Here is a 23,261-nt window from a genome sequence, read left to right as displayed (position 1 = left end):
AAGTGACAGTGGCCCTAGTTTACTCCAAACACTTCCAAACTGCAGAAAGCTGAAAAGTGTGTTCCAAATCCTGAAGGCACCAGCTTCTAACATTGGAAAGTGAACAGTTGTGAAATGGTAGCTTTTATACCACTTTTGCAGCCTGACCTACTTACCTGACATGATCCTTGAGCACCGGGAACCTCGTGAAAAAGCTGGTAAAAAGGTAAGTACATGGTAAAATGGTGTTTAACAAGCTCTTAAATATCTGAATTGGCTCACCCGCCACTTAGTGTTGGGTCTGTAAAGCGCAGACAGATCCGACACTTGGGAAACTGACATGGAGACGGGTTGGCAGCGGGATCCTGACCCATTGTCAATCTTTTCGATTTCGACAGCAGACCCAACTTCAAACCCACTCTCTGAGCGCCGGCAAAATTCTGGCCTTCACCTTAGATTACTGGATAGTGACTAAGTTGGGAGGTTCATCAATTTTTCTCATTTTTGCTCAAGATATTGCAATTTATTGTAATATTTCCAATTATGACCTTAGTTGTGATTGGCTAACTCTGTACAGACTAGGGATTAATATTGAGATTTTTATGACATGTATGGCTCAGTAGCACACCATCAAAAACATCAAGAATGCATTGTAAGTTTATATATAGATAGCAAGCTGGCTACAAAAGAAAACAAAACAGAACAGAGTAGGGGTTGAGGGTCACTTTACAGACTGGCAAAAGCTGGGAAGTGGTGTTCCACGGGGATCAGTGCTGGGAACACGATTGTTCACCATTAACATAAATGATTTGAACTCAGGAATCAGGAGTACAATTTCCAAATTTGTGGCCGATGCCAAATTGTGAGGTATAGTTAATAGTGAGGAGGATTGCAACAATTTACAAGAATACATTAATAAACTTGCAGAATGGGTGTGTAGTTGGCAAATGAATCTCAATATAAATAAGTGTGAGCTGGGTTTATTGGTAGGAAGAATAAGGAGGCCACATATTATTTGAAAAACAAGAGTCTAAATGGGGTAGAGGAACAAAGGGATTTGGGGTACAGCTACACAAATCACTAAAAGTACCAAAAAGGATTAATAAGGCCCGAAAAAAGCAAACAAAGCACTAGGGTTCATTGCCAAAGGGATAGAATTGAAAAGCAGAGAAGTTATGTTAAACTTATATAGAACCTTGGTTAGACCACGTTTGTGCACAGTATTGTGCACAGTTTTGGTCTCCACATTATAAAAAGGATATAGAGGCAATGGAGAAGGTGCAAAAAAAATACAAGGATGATACCAGTACTAAGAGATTATAACTACCAGGAAAGACTGAAAAGAGAAGACTGAGGGGTGACCTGATAGAGGTCTTTAAAATTATGAAAGGGTTTGGTAAAGTAGACGAAGAGAAAATGTTTCCACTTGTGGGGGAGTTCAAAACTAGGGCCATAAATATAAGATAGTCACCAATCAATTCAATAGGGAATCCAGGAGGAACTTCTTTACCCAGACAGCGGTTAGAATATGGAACTCGCTACCACATGGAGTAGTTGAGATGAATAGCATGGATGCAATTAAGGGAAAGCTAAATAAACACATGAGGGAGAAAGAAATTGAAGGTTATACTGATAGTATTAGATGAAGAGGGGTGGGAGGAGGCTCGTGTGGAGCATAAACACTGGCATGGACCCATTGGGCCGAATGGCCTGTTTCTGTGCTGTACATGCTATTTAATTATATGTAATCTATGTAAATTAAATTAAAGCTTTTCTTACGCTAACCTATGGTGCTTCAAAGTAAATGGGAAGAGCAGAAGATTTCCATTCTGGTTTTATAACTCTGCTAATAAGAACATTAAACCTTGAATTTCCACATTAGATTAGCCACCAACAGGGGCTTTGCTGGCTAAAAGTTACACTGTAACTTGCATGTGGTGGATCTGCTACACACCACTTGGGGTTCAAGATGCTCTGGAGGATCTTACACTTCATTTTTGGGAATAATTTTCTGAAGATGACAATGGCCCAGTAATTCCGGGCCCAACGCGTGAGTATGGATAGGGTACTCACGCGTGAGCCCGATGGAGGTGCCGGTTTTCAGCATGCACAGCGCATGTGCGGAAAACCGGCATTTCCTGTCCTCTGAACCAAGGGGTTCAGAGGACGAACGCGTGCGCACAGGAGTCTGTGCGTGCGCGCTGAAATTCCTTTTTTCCCACAGGTTTGCGCGTGTGTAAGGGCCTCTCCTTTTTACGAATGTAAAAAGGAGACGTAAGGACTTCATTCCTTAAGGTAAGTGGTCTATTACTTAAAATTGTAACATTTTTTCCACAGCTTTATTGTTTTTAAGGACTTTACAGTAAGGTAAGTGTAGTTTTAGACCCGATTTTGAAAAAAATTATTTTTTTCAAAAATTTGATTACTTGTTTAAAATAGTTTTTTAAAGTTATTTATAGTTTATTTAATTATTGGGATGTTTTTTAAAATTTTATTTAAAGTTAAACTAGTCTTTTTGGCGCCCGTACTTTTCATGAGTTTGACAGTTCTTACTATCAAACTCATGAATGAAGTTTCCCCACCCTGATTGGCTGCACAGTGCTCACCTGATCCCAGCCGGCACATCGAACTAACTACGCCGCTGGATCAGGTAAGCACATCGCGCCGACATCTGAACTGGGCCAGTGACAGGAATTCCAAGCAGGCCCAGGCTTCAGATGTCGGCGCGCCGGGTGAGTGCACATTGGGGGCTTGCACGCATGGCAAGCCCCCGAACCTAATTTCTGGGCCAATATGAATGGATCCCAAAAATGTTAAATAATAGGGATTAAAACTTATTTGAATTCAGATATGAGCCTGATTTGTTTTACACATTTCACCAGACATGAGAAACACCACCATTATGTTTACAATGCAGATGTCAGAACTTAAGAAATAGGAGCAGGAGTAGGCCATTCAGCCCATCGAGCCTGCCAGATTGGTTCTAAACTTTGATTTGTTATGAGATCTTCACAGAGTAGGACAATTATATTGGCCATTTGTAGCACCATCAGAGATGGCAATACACTTCCATTGATGGATATCTTCCCTTTCATATACATACAATGCCAAATGACAATGCTTCACTTTTAAATTATAAAGAAAGACTTGCATTTATATAGCACCTTTCATGACCACCGGACATCCCAAAACCAAAATGAAATACTTTTTTTTGAAGAGTAGTCACTGTTGTAATGTAGTAATTATAGAATTATAGTCATCTTATAAAGTTCATTACTAGTAGCTTTCCAGGACCTAAATATGTAGTGCCCTGTTATATTTGCTTACTGTGGTGAATCACAGCTCCTCGAGTTGACATGCTTGATGTGCTTCAATTCTGCCAGCCATATCATCCTGTTTGAATATATGTGTGTACATGCATACCAGTGCTGCAAAATTTAGAGGATACCAGACCCTTTTAGCAGATCGGTGGATCAAAGGTTTTGTCCAGTGTTATGGGACCAATATCAGTAATGCTTACCCACTGTTGGATTGTCAGAGTTGACCCAACTAGCCATTTTACTGCTGGATAAGCACAGTGTAACTTTGGTGTATATCATGATGTCACACTGTCATGGCATCAACAGAGGATTGGGAAATTTAACCAAGGAGTAGAAAACTGTGTAGCATTCTATTGTCATTTAGCTCAATGCAACGAGCAGTCGGCAGTATAATTGAAGCCTACCAGCTGCACATCACAGTCTACATTTACCAGTCTGTGGCTGGTATCTGTAGTATATCTTTAACAGCAGTCATAAATAACGGTGCAGCATCGGCACCAAAAGTATCGTCCAGCAATATAGTGTCCTGAATGTGGCACTAAAATTCAAGCTTAATTCAGGCCATTACATGTGTAACAGCAATGTAGTTGGCATTACCGGGAGGCCATAAGTAAACAATGCCATCTCACTCACACTGGTGGCATTATACATGCCGCTTGTGGCAGTCCTCCAGTTTCCTCCAAAACTCCGAGGACAACCGTACCTTCACAATTATCATTGATGCTGCAAATTTCAGGAAAACATATAGAGCAAGAATTTACCCACTTCAGCACAAGAGGGGGAGACAGGAAACTTCCCTCATTGCGTCCTACAGTGGATTTTTTGTCAGGACAGAATCTGAAAACCGTGGCACGTGTGTTTGTCAATAATAGAGATGTGGCCGAATTCTAATATGAAAAGTTTCTATAACGTGAGCTCAGCGCTGAGCGAACAAGGCATCAGCTCGAGAGTGCTGACTCTGCTAATATTTTGCTTTTTTTACCGATGGCAAATGTTAACCGTAATCATCCCATTCTATGTCATATTAAATCCATGGGAAATCGCCTCATCGTTTGGAAAGCGTTGGCAATTAAATGATTATAGTTTAACACTTAAGAGGCAACATTTTCTCGTTTTCCTAAAACTTGGATCCATTTGTCCGAAATTAAGAGACTCTTAATTAAATTTTGGGAGCACAAAAGCCTAAGAGTGTAATGCTAAACAGGAAAAATAGGCCGTTGGCGATTTTTGCATCCATCCCATCACCTTTTAATTGTCTTCCAGGTTTTCGATAACATTAGTGAAGGAAGGAGTTTCGCCTCTTCTCCGCACCAGATATTCCAGTTTTGCTTTTGATTTCAAATTAAGTCAGCTGAACACTTATTAATGTTTCTAAGTTTTCTAGTTACTTGTACCGATCAATGTGTTTTCAATAGCCTCCATATGGATTGTTAAATGAATATCTTAGAAGGCGTTTGATTGCGGATTTAGGCCTAGAAATTCAGTTGGGCGCGCCAGCCGTTAGCGCCTTAGGGGGAGTAGATCTCGAGCGCTAGGCGCTTATCGCCCGGGCGCAGCGCGATCTGCGCCTCTCCCCAACTTCAGGACACATTTAGCGCCGGCACAAAGTCTTAGCGCGCGCCCTGCTGCGCGCGCAGATCATGACGTCATTTAATAGTGCAACGCCCTTTGTGCGCCCCAAACCGGAACTTCACTCGCGCCGGCCCATTGTGCGCCGGGCGTCCCGAGCGACTGTGAAGTGGAACGGTACACAGGCCAGCCGGGCCGGGGGGAGCGCTAATTAAAGGGCACTTACCCAGCAGTATAAAGGCCAACCATTTTGCAGCATTCACTCTTGTGCAACGGTTTTTTGGACAGAGACCAAGGAGGAGAGTTTACTGGTTTGGACCAACACTTGGACAGGTATTTTTGGCTCAGGCCAGAGCTTACCAATTATCTTAGCCTTCATTCAGAGCTCAGTGTTTGCCAGCATATAATGGGGGCTGCATTGGGTGGCAACGCTGAATTTCAGCCTTATGCCAGAAGGGCTTACAGACGCCGTGAGAGAGTGGCAGCCCTGGCTAGACGCAGAGGGGGCAACAGGCGTCGCCAACTGAGGCCTTACCCACGCAGGGTATACCGCCAGCAGACCTCCTATCTGACCATGTCTGCCGCGATGTGTGTTAGGAGGCTGCGATTCCGAAGGGAGGTGGTTACAGACATCTGCCAGCTGCTTCAGAGAGATCTGCAGCCACAGCTGATGCGCAGGACGTCTCTGTCGGTGGCAGTGAAGGTGACGGTGGCTCTCAACTTCTATGCCTCCGGCTCCTTCCAATCCGCTACTGGGGACATCGCTAACATCTCCCAGTTCGCCGTGCATTGCTGCATCCGCCAGGTGACCGAAGCCCTTTTCAGAAGGAGACATCAATTCATCTCCTTCCCCATGACCCTGGACAAGCAGCAGCAGCGTGCAGTGGGGTTTGCAAGAATAGCGGGCTTCCCCATGGTGCAGGGCGCCATTGACTGCACGCATGTGGCTTTGCGGGCACCTCTTGAGCATGCCGAGGATTACCGCAACCGGAAGGGCTACCATTCCCTCAATGTACAGCTGGTGTGTGACCACAGGCAGCGCATCCTAGCTGTCAATGCCCGCTTTCCAGGCAGCAGCCACGATGCCTTTATCCTGCGACAGACAACTGTGGCTGACATGTTCCAGGCACAGCCTCCCCCAAGAGGATGGCTTATCGGGGACAAAGGCTATCCTTTGTGTACCTGGCTCATGACCCCGCTCCGCGCGCCCACGACCCCTGCTGAAGAGGCATACAACGAGAGCCATCAAGCGACGAGGAGCCTCATAGAACAAACAATCGGCGTGTTCAAGCAACGGTTCCGCTGTCTCGACCGCTCCGGGGGAGCCCTCCAGTATTCGCAGGATCGAGTCTCCCAATTCGTCGTCGTTTGCTGCATGCTGCACAACCTGGCTATCCGCAGGACTCAGGCACTGCCACCTCACGTTGGACCACCACCTCAGGAGGAGGAGCATGAGGACGACGAGGACGAGGAGTACCAGCCCAGGAGGGACGCACAAGGTCCAAGGGCCGCCCGTCGTCGGCTTATTGAACGTCACTTCTAAGCCCCCTGTCAGGGAATGGCTTGTGCCAATGATAGAACATGATTGCAGCCGCTCCGCAAGCCCTCAGCCGGTTAAGGCAACAAACACTTCAAAGATCAAACATGGACAATGTGAATAAATAAAATGCTTTATTGTACAAACTCTGGGCCCTTCCCACATGAAAACCAAAAATAGAGGAAACCCCCAAAAAACACTCAAACACATTACTCGCTCTCACAACCTGGGGAGGATTAACAAAATAGGGCAACTAAAATGGCCGTCATTCTCGGCCTTCGTCCAAAACAAACATCACATCATCGGCCTTCAAAAAACAAACATCCAATTCTCGGCCTCAAGAAACAAACACAAATGGCCACACATTCGACTATTTGGCCCGCTAGGGCGATGCCTTGGCCATCTTTGGGTGGCCCCTGCCCACCCTGCTGCTCCGCCTCAAAGTAAGGCCATTGGCTGCTGCAAGGCTGGGGGCAGGCTCCTGAGGGGCACATGTCGTGACGGCAGATGCCCTTGGGGGTCGGCCTAGTCGAGGTCTGGGCGTCGAGCGGCCGGCTGTTGATTGCTGCAGCTGTGACTGGCCAGCATCAGTCGCTGCAGCAGCTCCTGGCAGCTCCACTGGGGGAGTGGCAGTGGCGGCTGGAGGAATGGCGGCAAGCTGGCGGATGGCAGGCGCTCGCTGGTTGCCTGAGACACTGGCACTCGCCCGGGCCAGCACTGCAGCATGCGCACCAATCTGCCGAGGGACAGACCGATGTGCTGCTGCAGCACGCCGGGTGCCCTGGCGATGCCTGGCTGACACAATGAGTGTGGCAGCAGTGAGTGCCCATGTTGACCTGTTCACTGACCGCAGCAGAGCAGCCAGTGACTGGATGGCACCACTAATCACCTGGCCAGTCGCTGAAAGATCTGCCTGGTATTCCACCCGACTGGTGGCCTCTAAGGGCCCGAACTCGGCCACACTCCGAGAGAGGGAATCGATGGACTCAGGCAACCGTGCCACTGCCGCCATGAGCTCCGTGTGCCGGTGCTCCGAGTCCGCGGACAAGTCTTCGAGGTGTTCCATCTCCTCGGCGAAGAGCATCTCCTGACTGGAGGCCGGACTCTCCCTCTGGGGAGAAGGCCGCCGAGCTGGCCGACCCTTCCTGCGTTGCTGGAGGCCGCTGGGCCCAGCAATTGGACTCCCCTCCGACGCATCCCCCCTCTGGGGAGAAGGCCGCCGAGCTTCCACCCCCCTCCCGCCTTTCTGCAGCACGCAGGTCCCAGGAGCTCCCCTCCCCTTCGACACTTCCGCCATGCTGCCCTCCAGGGAAGACGTGTCCCCTACATTGGCCTGGGTGGCCGCAGCTGAGGGTTCCCCTGATGGGCCGCCTTCCTCTTGCTCCTCCTCCTGCTCCTCCTCGGAGGGTCTGTCACTGGCAAGTTGAGGGACGTCCTCTTGACCATCTGAAAGCAGGAAGGCACAAGAGTAGCTTTAGAGTGAGGAGAGGGCATCAGTGCGGGATGCATGAGTGGTGGCATTCAGTGCATTGGTCGGACAGTGGCAAAGGATGTAGATCTGATGCGCAAGTGGGACGAGAGAGGTGCAAAAGGTGATGTCCTTACCATTGCTTCCCAGAACAGGGTCGGCATCTCCACATGCAACGGGCCCAATCACCCGGTCACCCATGAGGCACTCCACGCGATGTTGCAGGTCGGTGAGTGGCTGGATATGGGGTTGTCCTCCCCCGGTCGCAGTCCGGCTCTTGCGATTATTCGCCAGCTTGGCCTGCAAGAGAAAGGACGGCCTCTAAGTACAGTGTGTCGCCGTGATCTTGTGTGCACTGCCTCCCATGATGGAATAGCCTGGCCAGTGTGTCGCCATGATCTGGTGTGCACTGCCTCCCATGGTGGAATAGCCTGGCCAGTGTGTCGCCATGATCTGGTGTGCAATGCCTCCCATGGTGGAATAGCTTGGCCAGTGTGTCGCCATGATCTGCTGTGCACTGCCTCCCATGGCGGAATAGCCTGGCCAGTGTGTCGCCATGATCTGCTGTGCACTGCCTCCCATGGTGGAATAGCCTGGCCAGTGTGTCGCCATGATCTGCTGTGCACTGACTCCCATGGTGGAATAGCCTGGCCAGTGTGTCGCCATGATCTGCTGTGCACTGCCTCCCATGGTGGAATAGCCTGGCCAGTGTGTCGCCATGATCTGCTGTGCACTGCCTCCCATGGTGGAATAGCCTGGCCAGTGTGTCGCCATGATCTGCTGTGCACTGCCTCCCATGGTGGAATAGCCTGGCCAGTGTGTCGCCATGATCTGCTGTGCACTGCCTCCCATGGTGGAATAGCCTGGCCAGTGTGTCGCCATGATCTGGTGTGCACTGCCTCCCATGGTGGAATAGCCTGGCCAGTGTGTCGCCATGATCTGCTGTGCACTCCCTCCCATGGTGGAATAGCTTGGCCAGTGTGTTCAGTGCAGAATGTGCATTTGATGCTCATGCCTGTGCCATAGCTGCTGGATGAAGGCTGGCCATTAGAGCTTTCAGGTCCCTTTGCCCATAATGTGAGGTGCACATGCAAGGATGAGGAGGTCATTGGAAAGGGTACTCACCCTGACAATGCGTGTGAGGTCATTTAACTTTTTGCGGCATTGGGCACCGGTCCTGGGGACGTCGCTGTTGGCTGACAGCTTGCTGGCGACATGCCTCCAGGCTCTCCTGTAGACGCGGACCGTCGCCTTCTTGCCATTGTCCGGGTACAAAACATGGCGCCTCTTCTCCACAGCAGCAAGCAGCACACTCAGATCACGCTCTGAGAAGCGCTGCGCACGTTCACGGGCCTTCTCCATGTCTTCAGGCGCTATTTGGGTCCAGCAGCAGTGTTCAGGCCTAGCTGGAGGGCTCCACTATCCAGGGCGTGGCAGCAGACACAGTCGACCCTTCCCCCTTAAGAGCTGGCCGGCGCCAGGGTGTCTGCTGTCAGTCACGAGATGGCCGCACCTGCGCTGCGCCCGGCCTCGGCGCTATCGATCACCACCTCCGGCTTAGCGCCCAAAGAGAGGCGTACAACAGCAGTTTTAGCGCTCGCCCGAACTAGTAGGGCGAAGCTAATGAATATCGGAGAAGTGGCCTAGATTTGGCGGTGGCCGCAAACTTTAGCGGACGCCCCACTTTAGCGCCCCAAAAGTGGCGTCAATGAATTTCTAGGCCTTAGTCTTTTTAGTGTTCCAATCAAATCTGAAGGAAAGGCTTGAAAGACTTGCATTTATATAGCGCTTTTCACGACATGAGGACCTCCTACAATGCTTTACAGTCAATTAAGTACTTTTGACCTGTAGTCACTGTTGTAATGTAGGAAAGGGATATGGGGAGAAAGCAGGAACAGGGTACTGAATTTGGATGATCAGCCATGATCTCATTGAATGGTGGAGCAGGCTCGAGGGGCCGAATGGTCTACTCCTGCTCCTATCTTCTATGTAGGAAACGCAGCAGTCTGTTTGAGCACAGCAAGCTCCCACAAACAGCAATATGATAAGGACAAAATAATCTGTTTTTTTATGTTGATTGAGGGATAAATATTGGCCAGGATACTGGGAATATCTCCCCTGCTCTTCTTCCAAATAGTGCCATGGGATATTTAACCTCCACCTGTGGGAGCATCCAAAAGACTGCAGCTCGGACAGTGCCTCACTCCCTCAGCATGGCACTGGAGTGTCAACCTAGACTCTTTGCTTCTCTGGAGTGGGACTTGAACCTACAACTTACTTAACATGATGTCCCAACGGCTGACAGCAAATCTAAAAAGGATGGAATACAAACTCCTCTGCAAAAGGCAATCAAGTAAGCGGTCGTATTTTAAAAAGTGTGATGAATATCGATCCACTGACATTTCTATTAGTGTTATAATTTAACTTTATGATATTACATGGTATACTTGAGTTAACTTGGATCTGGCAAAAAAATAAATCATCCAAATAGTGCATGCCAAATCTATCAAACAGTAACCAATGGCACGTTTCTAATATCTCTTCAGTTCAATGGTCAGTCAGTGGCCAGCTTTACTCTCCGTACTTTCGCTTTGGTTCCTTGCGGGGGTGTCACTGAGCATACTTAAAGGACAATAACTATGATTTCTGCACTATTACATGTCAGTATTTGCTCAAATATGTATAATGTGCTTCTTGTACAGTTATGGAAAGATAGAAGTTGCAATAAATGCATGACACATTTTGACTAACCCGATTAGAATTCGGAATTATTATTCAATAGCACTGTATTCACATATTCCGAGTTCAGTGAATTTCAATCGTAGCCACAATGGACCAATAAAGTGAAAATCGTTTGTTATATTTTCAGTAGCTATCGATCCTTATACGACATGACAGAGATACACAATAGCAACATTTTGTTTGATCAGGTATTTGCCAAGATTGGTTTTCACAGCCGCATCTCTTTCCTCGGCAACTGTCTCCACTCCACCCAGTTGTGACGAAGGCTCCTCGACCTAAAATGTTAACTCTGTTTCTCTCTCCTCGATGCTGCCTGGCCTGCTGAGTGTTTCCAGCATTTTCTGTTGTTATTTCATGACAGTATATATGGATAGACTGAATACAGTTCTAACTCAGACGATTCTGAAATTGGGAAGATATGTAATCTTTATTGATGTTTGAAAGCCTCAAAATGTAAAATATAGGAAAAACAAAAAACAGTTTTGCTGAATGGGCGAACTCGGAACTGCAAATATTGGACCAAAACTTTTTTAAAATATATTTGCGTTTAATAAGTACACATAAGGATGTCAACCTAAAAACAGATCCGTCAGAAAAGAAAAGTCTTCAGCTAGCGAATTATTTGGAAGGGAAGCGTTTTTAAACATAGTTATTGAAACGTGTGGAGTATAAACAACAGCACAGACTGGTTGGGCCGATTGGCCTATCTCTGTGCTATATATTCTATGTAGTTTCATTTCCAAGCTTGGAGCGCACATTGAAGCCAATTTCAACAGCTGTTTGCCTTTTGTTTCTTATGGGTGTATTTTTGCTCACAAGTCAAACGTAGCAAATATCTGAAATCATTTCTAAATATTTAGCATAATCCATTGCTCAAAGTTGCTTTGAGAAATCTGTAACCCGTTGGCGATGCTGTAAACAGGCAGTATTTGAGTCATGCGACTACGCAGTTCTTTGAAGCTTTTAAACTGAACAAATCACTTTGACTCTTTGTTAGAAAGGATTTAATCCTTTCCCGGGCTTTTCATACATCCGATTAATGTATCTTTCACTTGTTTCTTTAATTGAAGAACTGTATCTTTTCATTAAAAATTCTTTAAAGTCAGCTTTAAATGATTGATTTATGTCAATTTAACGCACTCTCCCAGAGGTATGAAATTGGGAATTATTTAAAGGGAGACAGATTTAGCATTATTATTACAAGATACAGTGCTTCAATTAAGAGACTTTGCAACAATTTAGAAAAACATAGCAAGGGTCAACATAATCGTGGAGGTCGGCAGTGCACCTCTGTCCGTGTACGTTGTGTGGAGAGATTGCCTTTATAGCCGAAATCCTTTGTATTGCAAAAGTTTGTATTTACCAGTGTGTTAATTTTCTAAATTTACCACTGTTTTTCATCCAAAACCTTAACACAAGGAGAACGTCGTTTTGCTAAGCGTTGACCTGGTTGATACTTTAGGTTTCCTCTTTAAAGCTTTCTGAACTCTAACCGAAAAACAGAGTACTTTATATACTAGAATGCTCCAGGAATCTGTTATTGAAATATCCTTGTTTTCATTAAAATGTAAAGACATACTCCACAATACAGGGTGAAATGGGAAGATGTCAACATTAATACCGTATCTATTATCAGTAATGATCCAGTAGTGCAGTGCTGGGAATGAAGGCTTGATCGTCACTGCTGTGATGATCAGCAGAATATTGCGTTCTGTTTCACCTTCTTTATCTGTATTTTTTCTGGTGCATTAAAGTGACCTTAACTTCAGCGTGATCATATTAGCCAAAAAAAAGCTTTGGCTTTATGATTAGATCATGATCTAATGAGATAAGGCGAGGCTAACTGGGTTGTTCTTTTTGTTTTACGAAACGTGCACTATTAACACAAATATCTATTATACACGTTCTGCTTTTGTGTCAGCGTTTATTGAGAAATTCGAATCTCACCGTATTAAAGGAATGTCACTTTAAAATGAACCATGTATAAAACTTAATTTACCCTATCTTCGCACAATACATTATGACCTAATACAATAGCAAAATACTGCGGATGCTGGAAATCTGAAATAACATTATGACCTAATGTTGTGCTACATTAAGGTTTCTAGAAAGTATTACGGTCAATCGAAATAGTGAGCTGAGTTACACTGTATACTTCAATTTGAGATAGAAGATGTCATTCAATTAAGATAATGAACTAATTCATGATGAAAACTGAATGCTTAAAATATTGAATGTGGCAGTAAATTTCAAAGAAAGCTCCACTTTCCACTATTTTACTGTGAATGTCCAAATTGTAAATGAGAAACAAGCTGTTTGCGATATATGTACATCGGTCGGCATGCCATATAATTTAACAAATGGCTTGCATCCATAATCTGGATAAAGTGGAACTCCTACTGTTCTGATAAAATAATGTAGGAGCTAAGTATTGGCGACATTCTGGAATTGAATCGGGTTTAGAGAAAACTACGTCTGTTAGACTTTTAAAAAATCTTGGTTTTAATACTGTTGACAAATCACAATTGTGTGTTTTCTCTACAGCAAACGTTCCACAGAACGACATCTCATCCATTCTGTTACTAGAAGAAGTCTGAATTACATCTGCCCGTAAATCTGGAAATGGAGAGAAAGGGAACAATTGGGCTCACATAGTACTTTCCCCCCTGAATAACTTGTAAGTAGAAACCCATCAACAGAGGCCGCTGTTCGCGTTCAGTTTCTATTAAATGGGATTTCTCAAAGGCATACCTCGCTTGCTGTCGACCTACTGCAGTGTTACTAATTGTTGCTGGGCTGCTGGGAATTACAAAGTCGCAAAGTAGAACGTGCTGTGATTTGGAAGCGCTCTGCGCTGTCGTGTATAGTGTCTATTGGCTTCACTTTCTGCTAATTAATTCAGTTGTTTGTTGATGTTACTTTCTAGAGTTAATCATCAAGCAAGTGCAGGATGTCTAATTGTTGCAAGCATGCATTATAATCAAAACAACTTTCCCTTGTGGTCCCATATATATCTGCGCTGATAGTTATGAACATTCGGATAATACTTTAAGGTCTATACATGTGTTCGGCATCAATGTGCGATTAAAATAGAGCTGACAGTTGATAGTTTACTTAACATGCTGTCCCTCCGGTAAAATAACCGCGTGACAACTATCAAATACCAACATTAAAATGTTATTACCTCTCTGTTCGGACTTTTAAAACTTTGCACACCATGTTTAACCCAGTTTGCTAAATCGGGATAATGGTAACTGGACTCCAGCTCAGTTCTGACACAGACGCGAAATTCCAATGTTTATGACTCTTAGGCACTTCAATTTATCAACCTGTGTCCAATTATAAACCTGATCCCAAAAGACTTGTATTGTTTGTCAAATTTCGAAATAATTCTATTCCAAAAAGTATCTATGCAATGTAATGATATCTATCAGCGTTGATGCAGGGGCTGGAAGCATTGCAAATATTTACGGCTTTCAATGTGGGTTGTGGGAAACTAATTATGTATTGATAAGTATAGAAACTTATACAACAAATGGTTTGTGCAAATTTACTCCCTCTCACACGAATAATAGATTGCAATGATTAAGTTTCAATATGCATTCTTTTAAATATAATTTGATAGTAGAGTTTTCCATTGGTGAAATGTATACATATTTTACACAGACGTGGAATCACAACTATACAAACAAAATATGCAACTTTGGAAACACTTTCACATGAAAATACTTTTCTGAATGTTTATTAAAATATAATTGAATATCTTCATGGTCAATAAATTTATCTTGCACTTTTCAAACATGATGAATTTAGTCTATTCAGTATTCATCCTGTTGTGATCGGAGAGGAAAAAGCGTATCAAAACGTTGATGTAAGAAGGAAGGTCCTGTTCACGCAACGCAGCAAAACAAGCTCAACAATTAATAGCAGCTCACTGTATGTTTCGGCTATCAAAAACCCTAAATTAACGTAACACGCTGCTATATTGCTATTACGATTTTCACTATAATAACACTAATTACACTTAAAAGGCAATTAAAGGGTTTCGGTTCTGTGTATCTGACCATTATGTCGACCAGTTAGTCAGATCGCTTGATGCCAGGTGAAACATAAAATGCAGTTCCATTCTATTAAAACCATTAGAATACTATATTTATTTTATAAAGTTCATATCACAACTACTGCTGGGAAATTATATAATCCGATTTCAAACAGCTCTGGTTAGTATTATAATTCTCACCTTCTTTACACGGTGACAATCCTCAAAAGTGAGACCCTAGAAACACGAGACAAACGAAACTTTTAGTCGAAATACATGTTTGTGATTACAAATGACTGTGGTATCAAATTTAGTGACATTTACTCTGTACAATTTAGCATGATATTAACAAGCTAGTTGCAGTCTTGTTCCACCAATTGACGCAATCTGTAAACACCCTGGTCTTGGCGGGACCGCTTGCATTAAGTTTGGGACCATTTGATTGACAATATCTAGCCTTGTACGACATCTCGAGTATTATCAAATGGATTGTGTAAGGTCAGAAGCTATTGAACAATCTCCATGTAGCCCGCCATGAAGTGCACATAACTACAGAAAGGACTGCACCATTCTCAAAATAGGATTGTATGAACCTGCACATTGCACATCAACCCTCCTTGGTTAATACATAACAGCCGGGCAGAGAATGGGGTCAATAATAGGGTAAGATCACGTACATTATTCATGCAATAATAAATAACTATTCCAGTGCTTCAAGCAGTAACACACATTAATATTGGCAAAAAATAATCAATTTTCACATCGTTATGTGGATAATCAAGCAATTGAAAAATGCACATCATATTTTTTTACCAGATAATCATCAGCCAATGTGCATTTAAGTCTTTAAATTAAATGCAATATTACAATGACTGGCTATTGGTAATTCGGAGTTTGTTTCAGAGAAGTAAATATATTATCCCAAAGCTAGAATTGCACTGTTTAGTGAGTATTGGGCATGCATGGGATATTAGCCGATCTCCGACAGTCATCCCACCTCTACCCGGTTGTGCTCGTTAGTATGTTAACGTTTTTATTATAAAGTAAATAAAAACTGACTTTAAATTAATTAATTCATAAAACCACACGTTCGAATGTACTATTTATTTGCAACAGCAATATAAAAAATGTGATTGTGATAAATCGTAATATGTTGCATAATAAATTCCAAAATATTTGGGGATTTGAAGGTAACGGGCGATGGGTGGAAGTCATCATTAACACAGGAATCAACAGAACGCACAGTTGGAGAGAGATGTACCTCTTCGTGTATTAGTGCAAACTCTATATATAGATACACAATCAAAATTGATTGCAAACGGCACAAATACTTCATAGTACAGGTATGATGATATACAAGCTCTCAGTTAACTGAACCTACTATAAGCAAGATATTTAAAAAAAATGTCAATCTGATTTATGACCGAAATTTCGTTTATCTAAATTTTATTAAAATTTCTGAAATATTTAAAGGATTATATAGACGCCAGTCAGAAAACTTTAAGTGATTTAGTGCAAGTTACCTTGTTTCAATTGGAAGTGTGAAATCGTGAATTTTGCGCCAGAAAATATAAGGTAAATGTTACAATGGTGATATATTTTGGGGATGGATACAGTAGATACATACTTCAGCGCAGAAAGGGACATTTAACATGCGGATTCAAGAATAAAATTCTGACATTAAATCTTGTGGCAATCTCGCCTCTCCAGGAGAAGTGAAGTATAATCAGGGCAGAGGTTTACACTTGAACGATGTTAACTCATGCGGGAGCCTTCTTTCTCCTGAAAGACTTCTTGGCTACTGAATAAGAGCCCCTGAATTGAAGCAAAATGATCCTTATGCATTAATATCGAGCACAGTCACAAAGCGAACAAGCATTTATGCTGCCACTCTGACTAAAGATATTTAGTTATTCCTAGGTAGCAAGTGCACTTTTACATTACTTAAGTATAATTTAACCATACTGAAAACACGATCTAAAAGTGCAATTATCCCCTGGCTTTATCAATGATATCAAAAGTCAGAGTTAAACACTGACCTTCGCGTAAACATAACCACTGATAACACAATGAAACCTTATTGCACATCCTTTATAGATAATACATTGAATTAACGGATACTTTCAAATGTTCCGTTATTTAATATTGCACAAAAAGTAAAATATCTTGGCAAGGTAAACTCGAAAGTATTTACCTTGCCATCAGCATGTTACCTAATTATCTTAGCAAGATGTTGAGCTCTATTGTTTGCTCGTTTGCGCTCATGCCCCGCCTCTCCTGTCTGTCTAAAACCTGGCGCCTGGCTACAACAAACAAAAGCTAGGCGCTCGCAGGTCTATAGCCTCGACTTAATACAATTAAGGCGGACTTCAATCACTCTCTTACGTGTACGTCCACAAGATCGGCGCTAACATAACACTGTTTATCCGTTCAGCAAATTTGCCTACTTCGCTGCTGAACCATGTCGATGAGCCCCAAGCATACTACGCCCTTCTCAGTTTCAGATATTTTGAGCCCCATCGAGGAGAGCTACAAGAAAGTTGGCATGGACGCAGCGGGTAACCTCGGAGCTCACTTGACAACTTACCGGCAGCCACAGGTCTCCCAGCCGGGCATGCAACAGCACTCGATCGGACATAATACGTCGGTGCCTGCGGCGACCTACCACATGTCACACGGGGTCCCCCAGCTTTCACACGCTGCTATGGGAGGCTACTGCAACGGCAATATTAGCAATATTGGCAACATGGGCGAGCTTCCTGCTTACCAAGATACCATGAGGAACAGTGCAAGCGCGACAGGCTGGTACGGGACGAATCCGGATCCACGCTTTTCATCCAGTAAGTGGAATAATTAGTTTCTAATAAACAGACCAGTTAAACAGTAAGCTATTCAAACTGTAAAAATATTTCAAGTATTCTAAATTTGTTGAGATTATGAAAATGGCGTTCAAAAATCAGTATTTCCAATGTCATTTTTTTTAATGCATTCGTTTCAATTTTTCGTTAAGATCGGAGCAAGTGTTTTTTAATACTTGACACAACTATTACTTAGTTGTATTTCAAATACCTTAGTTTTCGTTCGCGTGCGTTTTCTTATGTCGCAAGTCGGTATATTTTGTGGTGTAAATATGTAGACAGTTTGAGTGATCCTATCCGTGTATAGTACAAATATTTCTCGCAACACAAGACATTTTACTTGTGTTTCAAGTATTGTACTAATGTGGCCAGATTAACGTGTTTAAATCACGCATTAGCAATGTGGGAATGATGTTGGAAAGGTATATTTGCCCAATGCACAGGAAGCAGTGTTGTTATCTTTATTGATACATGTTTTACAATGTTTAAATACATCTAATACATTGTCCTAAAGTTATATAAATATTACTCTTTGAAAACCGCAACAGCGTTTCTACACAAATTAAAAATATACAATCCTGTATAGTTTATTCAGCAAAACTACCCTTTAAACATAAAAATCTTACCTTCTTACCTAAATCTTTTTTGTAATATCCAGCTTTTTAAAGTGACTGAAATTCTTAATCGTTTGCAAACAAATATATATTCGAATCCGGTTCCATTTAAAGCTACTAAATGGAAACAGAGCACTCAAAATCACTGCAATGAATGGAAAATCTTCATATCTTAATTTAATTGGTTAGTTTTATGCAACACCTCTATGTGGTTTGGGATTTTTTTTAAATTGTGCTGGAATAAATATACCTTTTAAAATGTATACTTACTTATTTGTAAAAGTCTTTGTCTAAGTTTATTCTTTTATCCCCACTTTCTAGTTTCCCGCTTCATGGCCCCGTCCTCAGGAATGAACATGGGCGGAATGGGCGCTTTAGGTTCTCTTGGAGACGTTGGCAAACCCATGGCTCCTCTCCAGAGTACACCTAGGAGAAAACGCAGAGTGCTTTTCTCTCAAGCCCAGGTTTATGAGCTAGAGAGGCGCTTCAAGCAGCAGAAATACCTCTCAGCCCCTGAAAGGGAACATTTAGCCAGTATGATCCATCTCACGCCCACTCAGGTGAAGATCTGGTTCCAGAATCACCGTTATAAGATGAAGCGGCAAGCCAAAGACAAGGCAGCTCAGCAGCACATGCAGCAGGACAACAGCACTTGCCAACAGCAGCAGCAGTCTCCGAGAAGAGTAGCTGTACCTGTTCTGGTTAAAGATGGCAAACCATGCCAAGGAGGTGCCAATGCCCCAACCACGACCATGCAAACCCAACAACTGCAATCTACCAACACACCAATCACAGTGGCTACCAATGGCACTGCTCACGGCTCAAGCCAGCAAGCAAATAGCACAGGTCAGACATCGGAATTAGGGCAAACCTCAGGAAGTCCTTCATCTATCCAAAGCCACGTCACTAGCTTGTCTCACCTAAACTCTTCTAGTTCTGATTATGGTACAGCCATGTCATGCTCTACTTTACTGTATGGTAGGACCTGGTGAATGATTCACTTGGCTTGTGTGTTAACACCATGCTGTATTGATTCATATCTGCTGTATTTTGGTAAAGTGTTCCGGGTACTAATTTGCGTAGATATGCATCAGTATAGGAGGAGACTCTGGCTGAAGTGATGGCAAAACGCTGTAAATTGATTTTGTTTTGTAGACTTGGAATGCACATATTGCTGGCTGGACTTATAATATCACAGTGAAAGAGATTGCTCCATATGCAGACATAGACTGAACTCTACAGAACACAGATCTGTCCATATGTAAGATCTGTAAATATAACATTTTTTGTGGGGGTCGTATAGAATGAAGCTTTCGAAATAAAATACAGTGTTAACAAAAAATGTGACACCCAGTAATATTCTTTCCTGGGAAAGAAAAGAAATAATAGGTTTATTTAACACGATTTGGCATTTTCTTAGTTTTTACTATAAAACTTAGGTGTATATTTCTGTAAAATGCACATGTCTGGGCCGAATTTATAGTTTTTAGCAATTTGTATATTATGCTGTAAAAATGTTTTCATCATGGACTGAGCGTGTACAGTATTTGATAGTTTGTTCGTTATTGCCGGCGTAAGAAAGTCGTTTTTTGTTGTAACTTAAAATAGATAATTGGTATAAATATAGTTCCGAGAGCTTCTAATAAATTATGAAACCCTAAACTGCAATACCCACAACTGTTTTATTGCATATCATTGTACATTTCCCTTAATTTTCACCATTGCTATTTGCCTATCCATGTCGCGTTGAGAACTCAGCGCAATTTATTTATAGCTAATTTATAGTTTCAATTATATAAAATAGATAAAGAGGTAATAGGTAATATGTTCCCGTTACCTCAAAAAGTTTTCTACAGTTGTGAAAATCTCCTACGATTTTCCTGTTTATTTGTTAAGGCACAGGTAAAGCCTCTTCGATGTCTAAAAGCTGATGAAATCCGTTATTATATTAGATTTACCATTTACTAGAAGAACACGTGGACAACCCAAATATTTTGATATTCTCTTGCCTATGTTTTTGTGTGTGGAGAGGCTAGCGTGTAATTTTACTGAGAAAATCATTTGATGCAAGTTTAGTGTATTTTTTAAGCGTGAAAGCTGTTTTCTGACGTAAATTAATTATAACCCAGTACAAAGCTTACATTCTAAATACGGGCGAAATGACCTGTTCTGTTCCTGGCGCTGTTGATAACCAACAGTTCAAAGTCCACAAATGTCAAACGTTACAAGGTTCAATTTGTGGATTGACCGTAAACTGCAGAATCGAACAGAGTAATGATCTAAACACTTAGAGCGCTTCGCCGATATTTATTTTGAATTAATTCCACAGAGTGAATTAAAGTTAAAGTAGTTAATGAGGCCAAAGTGCATTTCAATTAGAACGATCAAGTATGATTTCTCCATGGAAGACACTGTTTGTTTTGGCATTAAGGAAATCTCATTTGTTTGCTGTAGGCAAAAGGCAAAGATCTACGTGTTGCACGGCCAGCTCGGTCCGATTTAAAACTAAACTCGCAAAAATGTGTGTGTATTTTTTTAGTGATAATACGCACACATTTCAACGCGAATTAAACATTCTCAAATTACGTGATCCAATAATCAGTTTACCTGTCATATTTTATTTAATTTTATTAACTGGGCTGGGATTCATTCTCAGCAAGGATTTGGTGGGTAACTGATTCCGCCAGCCATCCTCTCACTTGAACAGTTTGAATACAAAATTTGAGTCATTTAAAAAGCTTCAAAATTCTAATAATTTTATGTATCAGAATTGGAAATATAGCGATTAGAATGAAGGAGCGATGCCTTTGAAGGGCCCATGGAAAGGAAATGGTCAATATAACTCATAGATTTGAATTCGAAACTATATTTGATTTTTCAGCCTGTGCTGGATCCAGTTTGTTCAGTGCTAAAAGGTCAGATGCACTTTCGCACTAAAGATAAACTCTCTGTTTATGACGTGGATCGTTTCGTGTTTGATTATTAACAAACATCAGTGTTAGAAGTTTTAGCAGAAAACGAAGTGTTCTTTCACTGACCGGCAACAGTGGTGATCGATGTTAACACCAAAATTAGCAATGCAGTTGATATGTACCTTTTAAACATTTAGAAGGTCCTTTTTGATGAAGCACACTTTGATGTATTTGTTAAACATAGGCTTATGTCTTTATTGCGGAGATTTTTTTATAACCTTAATTTTTGATGTTACAATCTCACTGAAATAAATATAACTGTCACGACTAAGGAAGGCATTCATCGCCTTTCAAATTTACTTACTAGTAGCCTCCCTTTACTATTTAAGTGCAGCACATCAAGAAAAATAATCCTTTTAAACTGACCCTTGCATTGTTGCATCAATATAATGCTGAGAAAAATTGTGCAAACGCCTTTAAAATTGTACACTTTAAAATATTTATAGGATCCATGCTCGATGAGTTCCACCGAGAAGACCCCAAAGACGAATGTCATTTTTATGAGCCATATATAAATCTCTGTTACAAGTGAAAGCGCCTTCTTCAAGAGGTAGCTCAGGCCTAGGCCCTTCAGTAGATGGTATTCACAAACAAAGTAGAGTTCAGGGGTAAACACTAAAGGCTCCACTCTCCCAGGAAATGCTGTAAGGGAAGGTTTATACAGCATTCCGATTGTTAAATATTTATGTATACACTCAGTGGATTTACAGCTTTTTAGATACCATTATTATTTTGTTTTAACCGAAGTAGTCCACGCTGATGCATGCATAAGGATACAACTGATCTGGAAGCTGTTTAAATTAAGCTCACAGCTTGTTTGGAGATTTTCGGTTGTCTGGGTGCTGAGGAATGATCTCGGAAAAATGTAGCTGTCAGGTAGGTCAAAGCGGTTCCACCAGTGTTTGTCAAAAAGGTGTGCCAAACACTCTCAGTTAATACATGTAGTGTTTATTGAACGGGATGGGGCTATAATACATTTCAAATTTGCATCCTTTCTTTTATTTATAACAAATAAAAAAATTCGCAATAAAAGTATTAATAATTTATTGATAAAGATTTGGTATTAATTTATGTGGTGACATGCAAATCCCTTTTCTATGCCCAAAGCAAGTATTAATTTTTAAAAAAGTAACGATAAGCAGTTCGATGGATAATAAACAATGTTTGACGTTGTGTAGTTTGATGTTCTATGATCTAGAGCTAAAGCCAAATCTGTAGGTGTATCTAAAATTATCCGTCCTTACTTCTGTCCAAAAATAGACATTTCATAATGTTATGGGGTCGGTTGAATGTAATTCTTTAGTCACAGAATGTTACTGCTAACGGCAAGACTATAATTGATACATTTCATAGCCAAGCATGAAATTATATTCAGATAAGTACAAACTAACATTTACAAAGGTTCTATATAACGTTCTGAATTGTATTTTTTCTCAAGTCGACAAATGCGGTTTTTATGAAAGGCATTCTTTGCGGCTTAGTGGAATACTTGCAGAAAATCTCTTGTATTTCTAGTCATAATGAAAATACGTACAAAATGCACCAGTTGTTTTAAAATATGTTACGTTAGCAACGATCACGTAAGTAGAAGATTAGAGGTAAAATAATACAGAACCTTAGTGTGGCGCACAATAACACGGAAACTTATAAAAAGAGACCGAATGGCACAGAAAACAAATGTGGAAAGGATTTATGCAACTGAAATACATTGCTTTTTCTATATACGTATAGAGCATTAAAATGAAGGAATAAAACTGCAATGCGCCGGTCCTCATCATCAGTATATTCCAGGGGCAGAAATAAATGTTAAATTAAAGCTACACCTTTTGAATTTATTCTACAGCAGTGTCCCCATTTACTAGTAACTAAAGATTTGAAAATTACATTACTCTGAAGTACTTTTTTGTAACTCTGCTCCTGAAATTATGATTCAGATTCTTATTAGTTCTATGTTCTGAAGTGGTGTAGTCCTTTTTGTTTGTTACTGAGCTAATAATCATAGATTCAGAAAGAAAACTATTAGCCATCATCGTGGCCGACTGACGTCTCCCCAGAGTGTGATACCCGGATATTTTTTTTTCTTATTTAAGAAAGTTAACAGGTATAATAGCTTTTATTTATGTTTCAGATGATATATTTGCAGTTTCACGTTTAATGTGGGAG

At 41.9% G+C, this 23,261-nt stretch overlaps 1 protein-coding gene across 1 annotated transcript; it reads left to right on the top strand.

The window, feature by feature from the left end:
• The first annotated feature begins 16,989 nt into the window (after nucleotides 1-16,989).
• On the top strand, nucleotides 16,990-19,786 carry nkx2-1 (NK2 homeobox 1). Its single transcript, XM_086004203.1, has 2 exons — nucleotides 16,990-17,494; nucleotides 18,448-19,786. The coding sequence occupies exons 1-2, from the start codon at nucleotides 17,116-17,118 to the stop codon at nucleotides 19,116-19,118; spliced, it is 1,050 nt and encodes a 349-aa protein (XP_085860329.1). The 5' UTR covers nucleotides 16,990-17,115; the 3' UTR covers nucleotides 19,119-19,786.
• The last annotated feature ends 3,475 nt before the right edge of the window (nucleotides 19,787-23,261 follow it).

This window comes from Somniosus microcephalus, chromosome 12 (assembly GCF_052327205.1).
Source record: "Somniosus microcephalus isolate GS21.2 chromosome 12, FLI_Smic_1.0, whole genome shotgun sequence".
Lineage (NCBI taxonomy): Eukaryota > Metazoa > Chordata > Chondrichthyes > Squaliformes > Somniosidae > Somniosus > Somniosus microcephalus.
The sequence above is the reverse complement of the archived record's forward strand: the minus strand, read 5'-3'. Positions and strand labels throughout refer to the sequence as shown.

Bases quoted from the DNA above. Each gene is read 5' to 3' on its own strand.
- nkx2-1 (XM_086004203.1), top strand. From the start codon at position 17,116: ATGTCGATGAGCCCCAAGCATACTACGCCCTTCTCAGTTTCAGATATT. The intron at 17,495-18,447 runs GTAAGTGGAATA...CCCACTTTCTAG, and splicing joins GGATCCACGCTTTTCATCCA to TTTCCCGCTTCATGGCCCCG.